The sequence below is a fragment of the Cololabis saira genome, chromosome 14 (genome assembly GCF_033807715.1).
Source record: "Cololabis saira isolate AMF1-May2022 chromosome 14, fColSai1.1, whole genome shotgun sequence".
Lineage (NCBI taxonomy): Eukaryota > Metazoa > Chordata > Actinopteri > Beloniformes > Belonidae > Cololabis > Cololabis saira.
This window is the reverse complement of record NC_084600.1, coordinates 12,603,670-12,618,659: the sequence shown is the minus strand read 5'-3', so window position 1 is coordinate 12,618,659 and position 14,990 is coordinate 12,603,670. Positions and strand designations below refer to the sequence as shown.

General features: G+C 39.5%; 2 protein-coding genes across 3 annotated transcripts; both read right to left on the bottom strand.

The window, feature by feature from the left end:
• Positions 1-1,062: 1,062 nt before the first annotated feature.
• On the bottom strand, positions 1,063-8,469 carry LOC133459618 (uncharacterized). The gene is made up of 2 exons (XM_061739748.1): positions 7,852-8,469; positions 1,063-2,567 (listed from the first exon to the last, which is right to left on the bottom strand). Exons 1-2 carry the CDS (start codon positions 8,344-8,346, stop codon positions 1,620-1,622), a joined length of 1,443 nt encoding a protein of 480 aa, XP_061595732.1. The 5' UTR covers positions 8,347-8,469; the 3' UTR covers positions 1,063-1,619.
• Positions 8,470-10,846: 2,377 nt separating this feature from the next.
• Positions 10,847-14,099, bottom strand: cldnd (claudin d). Of its 2 annotated transcripts, XM_061739741.1 has the most exons (2): positions 13,617-14,099; positions 10,847-11,990 (listed from the first exon to the last, which is right to left on the bottom strand). In XM_061739741.1, the coding sequence occupies exons 1-2, from the start codon at positions 14,097-14,099 to the stop codon at positions 11,436-11,438; spliced, it is 1,038 nt and encodes a 345-aa protein (XP_061595725.1). In that variant the 3' UTR covers positions 10,847-11,435. The 2 variants fall into 2 exon arrangements, with proteins under 2 accessions (XP_061595725.1, XP_061595726.1); XM_061739742.1 differs by lacking the exon at positions 10,847-11,990 and having other exon boundaries at positions 13,467-14,099.
• Positions 14,100-14,990: the final 891 nt, after the last annotated feature.

Sequence of the window (14,990 nt, the reverse complement as noted above, 5' to 3'; positions counted from 1 at the left end):
CTCCTGTAAGAACAAATTTGCTTTATCAAATTTGAAAGTAATCATAACAAAATGTGTTTGTCCCCTACTTGTGGTCCCGTTTAATGAAGCTCAGTAGAAGACGTCACTTCATAACAATAATCCTCAGCTTCTGTTCAGATCCCATTTTTCCAGAAAGGTTTTTGAAGTCACTGCCATATTATTTATCTGCTGAGGTTTAAGTCTACGTCTACCAGCCTGCCAAGAGTTAAACTGTGTGTCAGCACCATGGACCTCAAGGGGTCAGTGTTTCGTCAGCATAAACATCAACATCTTTGTTAAGAGCTCAAATCAGAAAATATTAAAATAATCCTCTGAAATAAACACCACAGGCACAATTTAGGGGAGAAAACAAAATGATAGATCAGGAATATCTATATTTGATGAATTATTGTCTCGACAGAAAACTATACTACTGTTTAATAAATACAATGTATTTTTCTTTCCAGACATTGTGAATGTAAATATGTCCATAAATTCATTAAAAAAATACATGTTAAAACTAATAAATTGTTCTTTTGTTCTTTTCTTTCATATTGTGATATGGCAGAGGCATGTACATGTCTTTAATCACTTAATCACGCTCGAAGATTAGCGACTATACCATATTATTGAAGGGAAGGCCTTTTTTTTTAGTTGTCATATATCTTTATCTCAAAAGCCTGAATGAGCGTGAGAATTTTAAGTTGTACATTTTGAACCCCGCACAGTGGTACACTGTGACGTGCTAGAGACGATTCTGCACATTTGAATTAGTGAAACCCACTAAGTTCCGTAATCATGATTCACTGAAACTAAAGCTAAACCTGCAAACACACTGCGCTTCTTCTTAACAAAGCTGCTGCCGTGATCAGACTCTCTGTCCAACCAGTTTGTCCTGTGGTTGTGATAGCCAAGAACAAGTCTGCAAGTCCAGGGGAATCCCCCAAAAGATTCTTTTCCTCAGCGTGTTTAATGATCGGAAATGAATGAGCATACACCTTAATGAGTCAAATCATAAAAATGTATTAAAAAGTACACTTTATTTAGTAATGTGTTTAAATAAAATAAAATTACAAGGAAATGCTATTGCTTCAAAACTGACAATAACCCGTCGACGAACCTCTGTGTGTACGACAAGTAAACTGTTTTTATGGTCATTTGTACTTGTAAGGAAACTAAAATGTGCTATAGACATGAAGACATAATATTAACACATTTACATTAAAGTACATTGATACTTCGTGCTCCATTAAAAATGTAACAGCATAAAGTAAAACGTCTGTGGTAAAATCCATCGTTCATCTGTGTTCAGCGTGTCTAACCCTGAAAAAGAAAATGCTTTATACCAGTGTGAAATTCCACATTAATGAGTTTTAACTAATATCAAGGGCTTAAATAAAAGTATTAATTCATTTTAAAGATAAAAACTGTCCATAAATGACTACGGTCAGTTTAAGTACATATAACTTTATAAAGCCTTTATACATCAGAGGTTAGTTATACCCTCACAAACGTCCGGTTTTATAAACTACTTTTCATGAACTACATTCCTACTCATAGATAAGCATTGATGTAAACGTTACAACATAGATGTAAGTCTTCTTGTGTCTGTGCTCATGTTACAGGTATGTTTTTGCAGGGTTTTCAGCTGCATCTTCATTCTCACTCCTGGCTGATAAAGTCTCATCCATTTCTGCTCGTTTCAGTTGAGACTTTGTCGACGGCGCCTCGCTGTGTTCAGATTTTGTGGACCCCGGTCTGCTCATCTGGGACTTTGAGGACGGTGGCCGCGACCGCTGGGACCCCTGGCTCGATTCCTGCTCCCACGGAGGCCGTGCGTACAGCCGAGGCTCTCCGGTACTTCCGTTGTAGCTCGGAGGCCTGGCGGACGCCGCCGAGGGCGCCGCGCCGCGGCCAGAACCCACCTGGCTGTACCCGTTGGGGGAGCGGGCCACCAGGTAACGCACAGACGGGCTCTTGTTCGTGTGTAGGTCTTTGTTTGAGCACGCTGAACTGATGAACAAACCGCCTCCGAGAACCAGCAAGATGGACGCCCCCCAACCGATGTACAGACAGGCTCCCAGCTCCCTCCGCTGGACGTCTAGGGACGCGCTGTAGAACCTCCGCACCACCGCCCCGGCCGTCCACGACGTGGGAATCAAGCAGAGCACGCCCGAGGCTATCAACACCACCCCTGCAGCCACAGCCACTTTTCCCTTCATCCCCGGTCCTTCTTCGTCCAAGAAGCGAGTGCACTTTCCCCCGACGAACGCCAGGATGAGGCCCATGCCTCCTGTAGCGATAGCGAGAACGGTGAGAGCCCTGGCGGCCTGCAGGTCAGAGGTCAGAGCCAGCATGGAGTCGTAGGGTTTACACTGGATCTGTCCCGTGCTCTGAGCCACGCAGGTCATCCAGATCCCCTCCCAGATAGTCTGCGAGGTCACGATGGTGCTGCCGACGAAGGCGGTGACCCTCCACACCGGGAGCACGCAGCAGATGATGACCCCCGCCCAACCCACCAGGCAAAGGGCACTGGCCAACATCTGCATCCCCATGGAAGCCATGATGTGGAGACAGAGCGACGATGGCTGAAGCTGCTTGAAGAATCGTTGCAGATCGGGTGTTTTCTTTCAATGCCTTGGAGCTTGCTTTACCTTTTCTGGAACTCCCTCCGTCAGTCTCTCCGCCTTTCTCAGCACATGGTGCTTTTTGTCAGTGTACCTCCATTTCTGTGCATATTCATTTCTTACTGTGTTGGCAGCGTTGGATTCATCTGTCTCCAGAATGCAAAGCTCTTCTTGACAGTTTTGGCTGGTCGTTCTCCTTCCAGTAGCCTCTACTGAACTGCACCTGTGTGACTCAGTTCAGCTTAACTTCATTTGTTTACAGCCTGTTTCCATCTGTCTCCGTCCCTCCCCTTTCCCATCGCTCGCTGCTCTACTCTCTTTCTCCCTTTCTTTCTTTCTTTCTTTCTTCCTCTTTTTTGTCACCTGAGCGGCTGCCGGTGTGCTACTGGTCAGGTGCACATGCGCCACACCTACTCCGATGGGGAATGAAAGAGGAGGAGGCAGAGAGAGAGGCAGCAATGGAGACAGAGAGAGAGAGAGAGAGAGAGAGAGACAAGTGGCAGTGACATCATCTATTCCCTCCATCATTATCCACCTGATGAGGTTATCTTTGGAACAGGCACTTACACATATTAAAAGGAAATTAATTAGGAACAACAGACTTATGGGTATGAAACATGTTTATTAGATGTATTGGTTATTACTGATGACAAGTTTTACTAAATTTGATTAAGTCTGATTAGAAATATGTGTGTGTAAACAAGGAAATAATAGAAATTGTTTTTAAGTAACAAAAGCAGAGAAATGTTGAACACAGTATCCTCAGAGAAAACCAAAACCAGTTTCCTCCGACAACTGCAGAAAAACTGGTTTCAAACAAACCCCCCCCACACACACACACAAACACACACACACACACACACACACACACACACACACACACACACTTTTTGTCTGCATGATTAGGTAAATACGTGGACACAGGTTCACATAGCACAAAACCTTTTATCAAAGCTTAATCTTCTATCTAATTTCTTGGAAAACTAATGACAAAACTTCTCGCTGGTCCTCTCCTCTCTGGGATTGTTGTCAACTTAATTCTCTATATTATTCATGTAGCTCAGTCTTTCTGCTGTTTTCTCATTATAAAAGAAAGAAGCAACATTGTTTGTCAGGATCTTTTCTCATCACAGCAGCAATGTGGATAAATCTCTATTCAGGCCCGTGTCCTACTGCTGCATGCTCTCCCCTGGAAGTATCGGTCTAAACCTCAAACAGAAACCATGCGCACACCTTTTTCCACTACCGGTATTTGTATGGGAAGAATGTGTGGTTTGAACATCAACACATCACATGTACTTCAAACGATTATTATCTTTTATTGTGATGTTGAAATGAACATTTAGGTGAGTCAACTTTAAAAAAAAAAATAAAAAGATTCCCAGAGCATCCTTTGATAATATCCTTGTTTTGTATTTCCTGGGTTCACAGTGACGCAGGCACTCACACCAACCTGTGAAACTGCCCATATGAGGACACCGCACTAGTGTAGCTTCCTTGTAAACAGCGTCATGCACACAAAACCAGTCCTGTCTAGGCCAAAGTGCTACAATGAAGTCCAATTAGCAGAGTAATTCCACTGCTTTTTTTTTTTTTTTTTAGAGCATTGAGGTCACATAGATCAGGTCCTGATCAAACAATATTTAGACTGCTCAAATACTTAATACCTTAGATAATGCAGTTAAATCTTTTAGATTGTGAAGTTAAAACTCAAATAGGCCATGAGACCACCCTGGAAGAGGTCGCCATCAAAAACCAGGATACTTGGATTGGTCGGCTCTTGACTACTTTATTAAGACTAAATGAAGCATGAACAATGATTTATTTATTTATGTATGTATTTATTTATTTGGTAAGGGACAATGTACATAAATCCGCATTTTTTTTAAAGAGAGAAAAAAAAAGATGTAGATGCACCCAGATTGCAGCCATAGGCTGGTTTACATCGGTAGTCCCCCTGCCAGATGTAATCAGCAAAAATCATACAAACAACAATAATAACAATCACAAAAAAAGAAAGCAATATAGCACACATAACATAGCATATGCATTCACAATAGAGGTCAATGACGATAAAAACAGTGCTGGGGAAATTAATGGTTTGAGAACTAAAGTGCTGTAGTGCTATTTAGTACCTGCTGTGGTACATGATAAATACTAATAAATAGTTAAATATTAAAGTGCTGCCAGTACATGATTATGGTACATGCAAAATAAAATAAGTGAAAGAAAGGGGGGTCTGTACGGGGTGTGTAGATGAAGTTTGAGATTACAGCAATGCAGAGTCCGGTACTTAGTTATTGTTATAATTGTGACTAGTTGTGGTTGTCAGTTATATTGTGAGGTAATTAATTAATTAATCGATAAGCAGTGGAGGAGGGAACCAGACTGCCATAAATACAAAAGTGATGATAGATAGAAATTAATCATAAAAAATAAATAAATAAATAAAGTAAAACATTTCTGAAACCTTTCTTCTATTTATGAAAAAAGAGCAGGTGTAGTTGGAAACTTTAATATATTTAAAATTGAGATGTCAGTCTTCATTTGTATCAAGTGTTCCCTCCTTTTTCTAAATAAGTAAAATGTGCTTGTTAAGCGTTGGCCATTCATTTATTTATTTTCATTTGTAGCCACAGGGGTACTGATAGGATGGAACACTCAAAAGACCGCTGACATCAGCTGACCTGAGCAAGCCTTAAGTTAACCAGGTAATCGGTTACTTCTTCTACAAAAATATTTCAACATGACATTTGCAGGCAGTCACATCCTAACAAGTCTACAGGACTGCAGTTTTAAGAAACATTACATGCTATACTATCGTACATTTGAGCAGAAAGCCTGTAGTAAAGAAAGTCCTGTCTGCATTCAGATGAAGTGTCAGGTGAGCTGAACTGGTTGGAGCGACAGATCATCAGCTCTGAGATGATGACACGTTAGTGGACAGATAGCTAAATCATTTCTCAGTCAAATGAAAAGTAAGTTTAGACTGATTTTCATATTGACGCAGGTATATCCAGTGTAAAATAGGATATGTTAACAACAGAATTAGTCTCACATTAAGTCTCCAGAGTTATTCAAACTAAAATCAGCCGTAAAGTCTCTGGAGCAGTTTAAAGAATGGTGTGGACCAAAGCAACGAGACGTGGAGTGGAGATTGTTATTTTTTAACAATCTTTAGCTATAATTAACAATATAACCAAACAACAAAGACATCCACAACTTCTCAATGGTCATGTGCATTAACATTTATTTCCTACTTATTGAAAAGGAATAGCGGACTTCAACCTCAGTGATTCTGGTATACCATCTGGCTCCTCAGGCAAGCAGGGCAGTCTTCACCAGAACTACGTACAGTGAGGGGGCGATGCTCACCGCATCTGGGGATACCACTGGACTGTGGAAGGAATACTTTGAAGACCTCCCTGTTACCATAGAAATGTTTTTCCTAGCAGAGGCTGAGTCTGTGGACTATGCACTGCAAAAACTCAAAATCTCAACAAGAATATTTGTCTTATTTCTAGTTAAAATGTCTCATTTTTAGTAAAAAAAAATCTCATTACACTTAAAACAAGACTCATCACTGGAAAAAACAACCATTTTCACCTGTTTCAAGTAGATTTTCACTTAAAATAAGTAGAAAAATCTGCCAGTGGAACAAGATCTTTTTGCTTGTAATGAGAAAATAAATCCTGTCCCACTGGCAGATTTTTCTACTTATTTCAAGTGAAAATTTACTTGAAACTGGTGAAAATGGTCAAATAACAAGTTTTTTTGGTAATGACTCTTGTTTTAAGTGTGATGAGATTGTTAGACTAAAAATTAGACATTTTAACTAGAAATAAGACAAATACTCCTGTTAAGATTTTAAGATTTTGAGATACATGTATGTATGTACATGTATGTGTATATATATATATATATATATATATATATATATATATATATATATATATATATATATATATATATATATATATATATATATATATATATATATATTTGTACTTTATTTTTTTTACTTTTTAATATTGTTCTTTTTTAATTTGCATATTCGAAATAAAGCTCAATAAAAAAAAAAATAATAATAATGAGTTTTTGCAGTGTGGGATGTACTCACCCACCAGACCTTTGTGCTTTTTCTTTTTTTTTTATGTAGATGCTACGTTGGAACTTCTTGGTATTTCTCCCTTATATTTTACACTCTGTTTTGTGACGGCATCTTGTAACTTTGTTTAGGAAGGGAAAAACTTTTTTAGGAATTAAGCTAATTAACATTATCGTCATTATTTGTGTTTTCATCTTCTCTGACAACTCTGACCCTCTATCCTGATTAGCACATGAGCTGAACCAGAAGCATGACGCATGAACGTAGTGTCGTACGGTCTTAGTTTATTTAGTCGTGTAACTTTGGCAGGCCGGATACAGTGACTCAACCTGTTTATCAGGATTGTTTCTTGTGCTCTCACAAAACCAGATCCACCTCACATTCTTTTCTTTTGTCATCACGTTAAGTGACCTGCTATGCAATGAGGGAAAAAAAGAAAAAAACATATTGCATATGAACTTAATTTAATTGCAAATAGCAACTGAAAAAAAAACATATATCAACCAAAACAAGTCAAATTTCATGTAGGCATATAATGAAAGTCTCAGATAATCATAATTTTTTACCACTTGGATAAAAAAACAAACAACTAAAATCCAGGCTTTAAATTAGAGCAGCATTTACATGGCTGGATTTCAGAAATCATTAATGCACAGACTTAAAATCTTAAACAGATATGATCAAATAACATTATGATAAAATGAGCGTGGGATTGTGGCTTCAAGAATAAGCTAACAAAATCACTTTGGGAAAAATGAGCGGGAAAGTACATTAATTATAACAAAAGAGATTTAAAACTCTGCATACTTTACAATATAAATGAATTCATGTTTTTTAGACTAAAATATATATTGAAAATACAGCAAAAATTCACATCAATAATTTTGTGACTTCAACTCATCTTCATCTGACAAAAATGGGCAAATGTTCATAAAAAAACTTTGTCTTATTGGTGTCCATCACAGCTTTGGAGATCTAAACGTAGGCCTTGCTGCTTTCCGCAGCAGAGCGAGGATTCTTGTATTTGACGTCATAGTAATTCTCCTCTCGGGGGGGACAAGAGGTGCAGAGGAGGCCTCCGCCCAGGAACAGCAGTCCTGCAGAGGCCCAGCCGATGTACAGGGAGGCTCCCAGCTCCCTCTTCTGAGCGCTGATGGTGAGCGGGCTGTAGAAGTCACGGATGATGGTGTTGGCGGTCCAGCAGACGGGGACGAGCACCAGCACGCCTGCGATGATCAACACCACTCCAGAGGCAATAGCCACCCTGCTCTTCTCCCTTTCCTCCGGTACAAAGTTGGTGCATTTGCCCCCAATCACACCCAGCAAGATCCCAATGACCCCGATGAGGATGGCGATGACAACGAGAGCCCTGCCGGCCTGCAGGTCTTGGGGTAAGGCCAGTAGTGAATCGTAGACCTTGCACTGCATCTGGCCTGTGCTCTGGGTGACACAGTTCATCCACATACCTTCCCAGATCACCTGAGAGGTGACGATGTTGGCTCCAATGAAAGCTGTGACTTTCCACGTGGGGAGAGCGCAGATGACGATGGTTCCCAGCCAGCCGATAATGGCCAGGGCCAAACCGAGGAGCTGTCTTCCACCGGACACCATCCTGAAGCTCTGTCGCTGTATTCAGAGAGGCGTGTGCTCCTCAAGTATAGTATCTGCAGCCGTTAGAGGTTCTTGGCTGGCACAAGGGAAGCTGACGCCGGCTTCCTATGTCGCTGGTTTGGTTGTGAATGAAGGGGCCAGAGGAGGAGTTTGCTTGTTTTGCCTTAAAGCTGAAACTAGCCTGTGAAGAAATCCTACCAAACCAGTTTGCTTCCAAACACTGATACAAGGGATCACAAACTTTCAGAGATGCAACAACTGATGACATAGAGGAAAGTCCCAGAAGCAGAACCGGCATACAAACACTGTGTAACATTAAAATCAAGAATTCTTGACGTCCCTGATGCCCCGGTCTGACCTCACCCCTCATTGCAATATATAAATTACCAAATCTAATTCTAATAATTATTCTTGGCATTATCATGATATATTGTTTCATAGTGTATTATTACGGTATATTAAGTTATGAAATCTCATGGGATGTTAAACTATAGTATTATTATATTGTTATATATTGTAGTGTGGTGATATAATTTTGTTATATGTTATAATATTATAAAAATGATTATGTTATATTAGGATATTACTATATTATTATGCTATATTTATATTATATCGTGCTACACCACTCTATATGATAATTATTTATTTGTTCACTTATTTATTCTTGTGTTAATATTCTTAATTTATTTATCTACTTTCATCATATTATTTACACACACACACACACACACACACACACACACACACACACACACACACACACACACACACACACACACACACACACACACACACACACACACATGTCATGATGTCGTCTTTTGTCGCTGTTTGTACTGTATGTTAATAAATTAAAAATCCAGAATTCTTTGTTCTGTAGATTTAAAGATAAATCATTGCTATACATATATGCAGCAAACTATCCTTATTTAATTACTAATATTATCACTTGAGTGATTTTTGCTTGTGTCACTGGGGATATTATCACCCCATGATAACATACTGCTTAAGGGAGAAAATACATGAAAGATGGGGTATAGTGCAGATAAATATTCTATTATAACGACTGTTATGTTATTCTTTAACTATCACCATTGTTTTCCCTCTTTTGGGAGTTGACAGTTGCCTATTATCTTTGGTATATATACCTGTATAGGAGTGCCGGGAGTATTTAAGTGCTTTTGCAAGGATGCCCTGTTATTTAAATTCTAGGTTACTTTTATTTATTGATTTTTTTCCTTCTTTCCCTTTTCTTTTGTGTTTTCTTTCTTCTATGTGTAGATGATGAGACTTAATATGTGTACAAATTGTAGAGAAATATGTATAAACTGTCTGTCTATTTTGCAAATAAAACATTTAATAACAAAGATAAATCATTAGATTATAAAGAAATACAGTGATTGTATTGATAAAACGATGACTGGGGGCATCAGGGACATAGGTGGCAAAAATGCACTGTTGTCATCTCAATGTTTCGCTTTTTAGTTATTTTAATAAAATGTTATTTCATCTCAGATTATTACATTGTTTTCATGTGAAAATATTCAAATATTTAACAAACACTTACATTCCTGAGACTTATTCAGGCCAGTCTACCTCATGTTTCACCATATTGTTCCTCATGGAAAATTCCAACTTTGCAATACTGAAATACTTTTTTGTGCTTTACAGACACAGGGAGGCCTAGAAAAGAGTGAAAAAAATGCAATAAATACATTAATATGAATATGTTTAATAAATGTAACTTTTAATTTCAGAAGATTTTGAATCTATCTTCATTTTCCCCATTTAGAGACACGCACAGACACATTCTAGTCCAGAAATGTTAAATGATGAGCTTTTACTCATCTTTCCTCACCTCCCTAGAACACATTACTTGACTCTTTTTTTTGCCTCAGCTACAGTATTTGTTCTTTTTGGAAACCTTGTGTTCACACTGGTTTACCAGCTCTTCTGTTTCATGTCTGCCAACAAGATGGGGCCGTTGTCACCATCAATTAGGATCTAAACAAAAACTATCAGTGGCCACAAACAACTGTCTCAGGACGTTGTCAGGACAACAACACTTTGCAAATCCAACAGATGAGCCGTAGTCAGTTTCCCTCGTCTGGTTTCAATGATCTGTTTGAAGGATTGTGGACAAAAGTTCCCCACTCAGATTGCGTCGTATCCATCCAGGCTGATCGTGTAGTCAAGACAAACTATGGGTTGTATTTACAGAGTTAAAGTGATGCCCTGGGGCTTCATTCAAGTCAACATAGTTCTAATTCGACGTGTGTGTGTGTGTGTGTGTGTGTGTGTGTGTGTGTGTGTGTGTGTGTGTGTGTGTGTGTGTGTGTGTGTGTGTGTGTGTGTGTGTGTGTGTGTGTGTGTCATATACAGTTACAAATTGATCATATCTTAGAAAGTTCATAAAGATGGCAATCACTATGCATGTCTTGAAAATGTGTTTTTTAAAGTGTGAGAGAAGTAAAAGAACAACATGTTTTGTTGAATACAAAAATTAACATTTCTGTCCTCTTCACATGGTAAAACATACTCGACAGCTGGTTAGTGTCACAAACAATGAAAAAATGGATAATAAAAAATAAATCAGTTGAAGGCAGCTTTTTTTCAATTTTCTCTTTGATAAAACAGTTATTAATAGTTAGGCTTTTCTTGGCTGATTCATTTTTATTACAGTTTATGGAAATTCTTTAAGCGGAAAAACATACAAAAATAAATTTAAAAAAAATCTAAATTCTTAAAAAACAACAAAACAAAACAAAAGTTGCATTTAAACTTACAGCACTGAATGCCAGTTAAAATGCACAAATAAATAAACCCAGAAATCTTCAGAGGAAACTTCATTCTTCAGTTTACATTCACATAAATGGCTTCAGCCAAGTTAATTAAACCAGGGTTCTACTATTGTCATTTCATTCATGCAGTCAACCTCTGTACATCAGGACCTGCCCATGCAGTTTACTTCAATAAGTTACATGTTTTGTTGCAACATGTCAGTGCAATTTAAAAATGAATCAAACATTAAAATTAGTGCTTGAATTAAAGCTTGACAGAATGTTGTCCATTCTGGATGCACCTTGTCATCTGAATCTGTAGGTACCACACAGTATCCCTCCTCCGATGACGAGCAGAGCTCCAGAAACCCAGCCCACATACATGGAGGCTCCGAGTTCCCCCCTCCTCTCCTCACTGGCTTCAGGGTTATAAAATCCTGTGATGATGGTGTGAGCCGACCAGCTGACGGGAATGATGCACAGGATCCCTGCGAGTATGAACACCACGCCTCCAGATATGCCGACGTTGGTTTTGGTCAGCCTGTCGTAATGAAAGAAGTTTGTGCAGCGGACTCCAACCACCGTGAGCCCAATGGCCACCACGCTGACAGCGAGAGAGACGCAGATCAGGGCCCGGGCCCCCTGCAGGTCTGGTGGCAGAGCCAGGAGGGAATCATAGGCTTTACACTGCAAGTGGCCTGTGCTCTGTATGACGCAGTTCATCCACAAACCCTCCCAAAAGACCTGAGCAGTGACGATGTTTGCCCCAACAAAGGCTGTCACCTTCCACATCGGCAGTGCACAGATGAGTATAGTTCCAAGAAAGCCAATGAATGCCAGGAGAAAACCAACAAGTTGAGTCTGCATTTCGTCCCCCCCCCCAAAAAAAAACAATCCGAGAAATTAGTTGAAGACAAACAGCTCTATTGAGCTAAACCATTTTACAGCAAGCTTTCACCCGGGGAATCTTTGGTTGTGTGTTTGTGCAGCGCAGGTATGTTGAGAGCGGCTGGGAGGGGACTCGCTAGTTTGTGGATCAGGTTTCTTGCTTGTCCTGATTCCTGCATGAATATACTGTGAGGGGGGTGGCAAACAAGTGTGAAAGCTTGCTTTGGGATCCTAACAAAGCCTCTTGTTCAGGGTCAAATCTATAAAGACTGATGGGGCATGTCCACAAACCTGTAGCCCAGAGTTGGTGTAAAGTGGTGTAAAGTGGTGTAAAGTGTTTGTGGCTACAAGTGCATTTCAACCAACCATTACCAAAACAGCAAGATTTTAAAGGTCCATCTTGGGTATCTGGTAAGTTAAGAGTCCTTGCCGAGTTACGTTTTGTCTTGTTAGACCTGGTAAGAGTGAACCGGACTAGGGGAGCCTCGGTTAGCCTCATGCAAGTGCCAAATGTGATACAAGTTTTTGGGTGTCATGCTGGATGAGAATTTGAATTGGAAATCACATATACATTAAACAAAGATAGAAATATCAAAAACAATTGCTCTGTTACGCAAAGTAAAGGATTCATTGGACAACAAAGCATTGTACATTTTATATATATAACACTGATTGTTCCATATCTGACCGACTGTTTGGGGAAATGCCTGTAAAACATATTCAATTTTCATTTTGCAAAAAAGAGCCATAAGAATATTCAGTAGAAACGATAGAGATCCAACAAACCCATTATTCCTTCAGTTAAAATTGTTGAAATTTCATGAATTAGACTATAGTATTCTGCAAATGTTTAAAGCTCATAAAAAAAATTCAGAAAAGAAAAAAAGAAAGCTAGTATAACGAACAGATTTTTTAAAAACAAAGATTCAGGACAAAATTGATGGATCGTTTATGGAACAATCTGAATAAAGAATCCAAAGCAAACATTACATTCAAAAGAATGAAAGCCTGTATGTTAATATAATGAAATTAGTTAAGTTTGATTGACATACCCATAGACAGCAGTACATTTTATTTTATATTTGTGAATTTCTTGGAAAAAGGGGCATATTAGATAAGATTTTCTTTCTGCTCCCTTTTCAATTTATGAACATTTGTATTAGTTTGTTTTAATTTTTGAATGAAATGAATGACAAGCTTCCTTGCAGTACACACCTGCAAATAGTCTGCTAAAGTTGTGCCACCAAGTGTGTAAACTCCCTGCACCTAAAAACAAGAGGGTCTAATTGCCTTTGGGGAAGTTTTGCACCAACTTCTGCTGAAGTTGAGGTGAATTTTTAGATTAGAAAAAACCAAAGTAATCACTTCATTAAAAGCCAAAGTAAGGTTTATTACAAGACAAAGTTAAAACATTCCTGAAAAGTCTGAGTCCTTTAGGGAAACTTGCAGTCAGACGTAGGCTCCAGCGCTGGCGTTGGAGCGAGGGGCAGAGTATTTAACAGAGTAGCGGCTGTCCTTGTGTTTCTTGCACTGGCAGCACAGCAGCGCCCCGCCGATGATCAGGAGCCCCGCTGCCCCCCAGCCGATGAACAGCGCCGCTCCGAGCTCCCGCCTCTGTGCGTTGTTCATCATGGGGTTGTAGAAGTTCCTGATGACCTCGTTAGCAGACCAGGACACAGGGATGAGGCACAGGATCCCAGCGATGACGAGGATCACGCCAGCTGTGATGGCCACTTTGCTCTTGGCTGCTTCATCCTCGATGCAGTTGGTGCACTTCCCCCCGGCGATGGCGAACAGCAGTCCCAGGCAGGCGGCCAGGATGGAGATCACGATCAGGGCCCGTGCAGCCTGGAGGTCTCGTGGCAGAGCGAGCATGGAGTCGTAGGTTTTGCACTGCATCTGTCCGGTACTCTGCTTCACGCAGTTCATCCACAGTCCTTCCCAGAAGACCTGTGCCGTTACGATGTTGTTCCCGATGAAAGCAGACACTTTCCACATCGGCAGGGCACAGACAATGATGTCTCCCAAAAATCCAATACTTGCCAGGAAAATGCCAAGAAGCTGGAGTCCTGCAGCTGCCATCTTGCCTTCACTTGTCCCACCAAAAGATACTACAAAATCAACTGCAGCAGAAGAGGATAATGGATTTGGGCTTCAGCAGCAGTTTTTATATCCCTGTGAAGGCCGGGTGAGACTATTCTGATTGGATGTTAAAAATTGTGCAGAGTGAGAACACCTGTGGTCAATTACAAGCACAACAACGAGGCTGAGTGATCCCACCTGTGAGCGGCCCAGTCTCAACAGGCCTGGTGGCTCTAGGGTTGCCACCTTTCAGAAATAGAAATAAGGGACGCCCGATTTCAGCAGCACAGGAACCAAAAAAAGCCCCAACACTTCTAAACTGCATAAAAATGTGTTTATTTTATATGAAAAAACAAAATGCTTTGATTTAAAGTTTAAAGTGCTTTAATAGCATTGAACTTGCATGACTGTACAGACAGACAACCATACTAGCAACTTAAATGACCTCCTATGCTACGTATGTCCACATCAGCCAAGATGTATAATATACATACAGGTGAAGAATATGGTGTAAAAGTTAATTTATTTCAATAATTCAACTAGAATATGGTGTAAAAGTTAATGTATTTCAATAATTCAACTAGAATAAGGTCTAAAAGTGAACTTATTTCAATAATTAAACTAGAATATGGTGTAAAAGTTAATTTATTTCAATAACTCAACTTAAAAGGTGAAACTAATATATTACCTAGTCTTATTACATGCAAAGCAAGATATGTTAAACCTTTATTTGTTATAATTTTGATGATGGAAAAAAAATATTCTCTAATTTATTTTTTATTTGGGGTTTTCAAAAACTGTGAGCCATAATCACCAAAGTCATCATAACAAATAAAGGCTTGCAATATTTCACTTTGAACGTAGTGGGGAAATGATATCTTTGTTTCACCT

Bases quoted from the DNA above. Each gene is read 5' to 3' on its own strand.
- LOC133459618 (XM_061739748.1), bottom strand. From the start codon at position 8,346: ATGGTGTCCGGTGGAAGACAGCTCCTCGGTTTGGCCCTGGCCATTATC. The intron at 2,568-7,851 runs ATCGGCTGGGCC...CTCTGTCTCCAC, and splicing joins AGCTGGGAGCCTCCCTGTAC to ATCATGGCTTCCATGGGGAT.
- cldnd (XM_061739741.1), bottom strand. From the start codon at position 14,099: ATGGCAGCTGCAGGACTCCAGCTTCTTGGCATTTTCCTGGCAAGTATT. The intron at 11,991-13,616 runs GCGGCGCTGTTC...GACGAAATGCAG, and splicing joins CACAGAGGCGGGAGCTCGGA to ACTCAACTTGTTGGTTTTCT.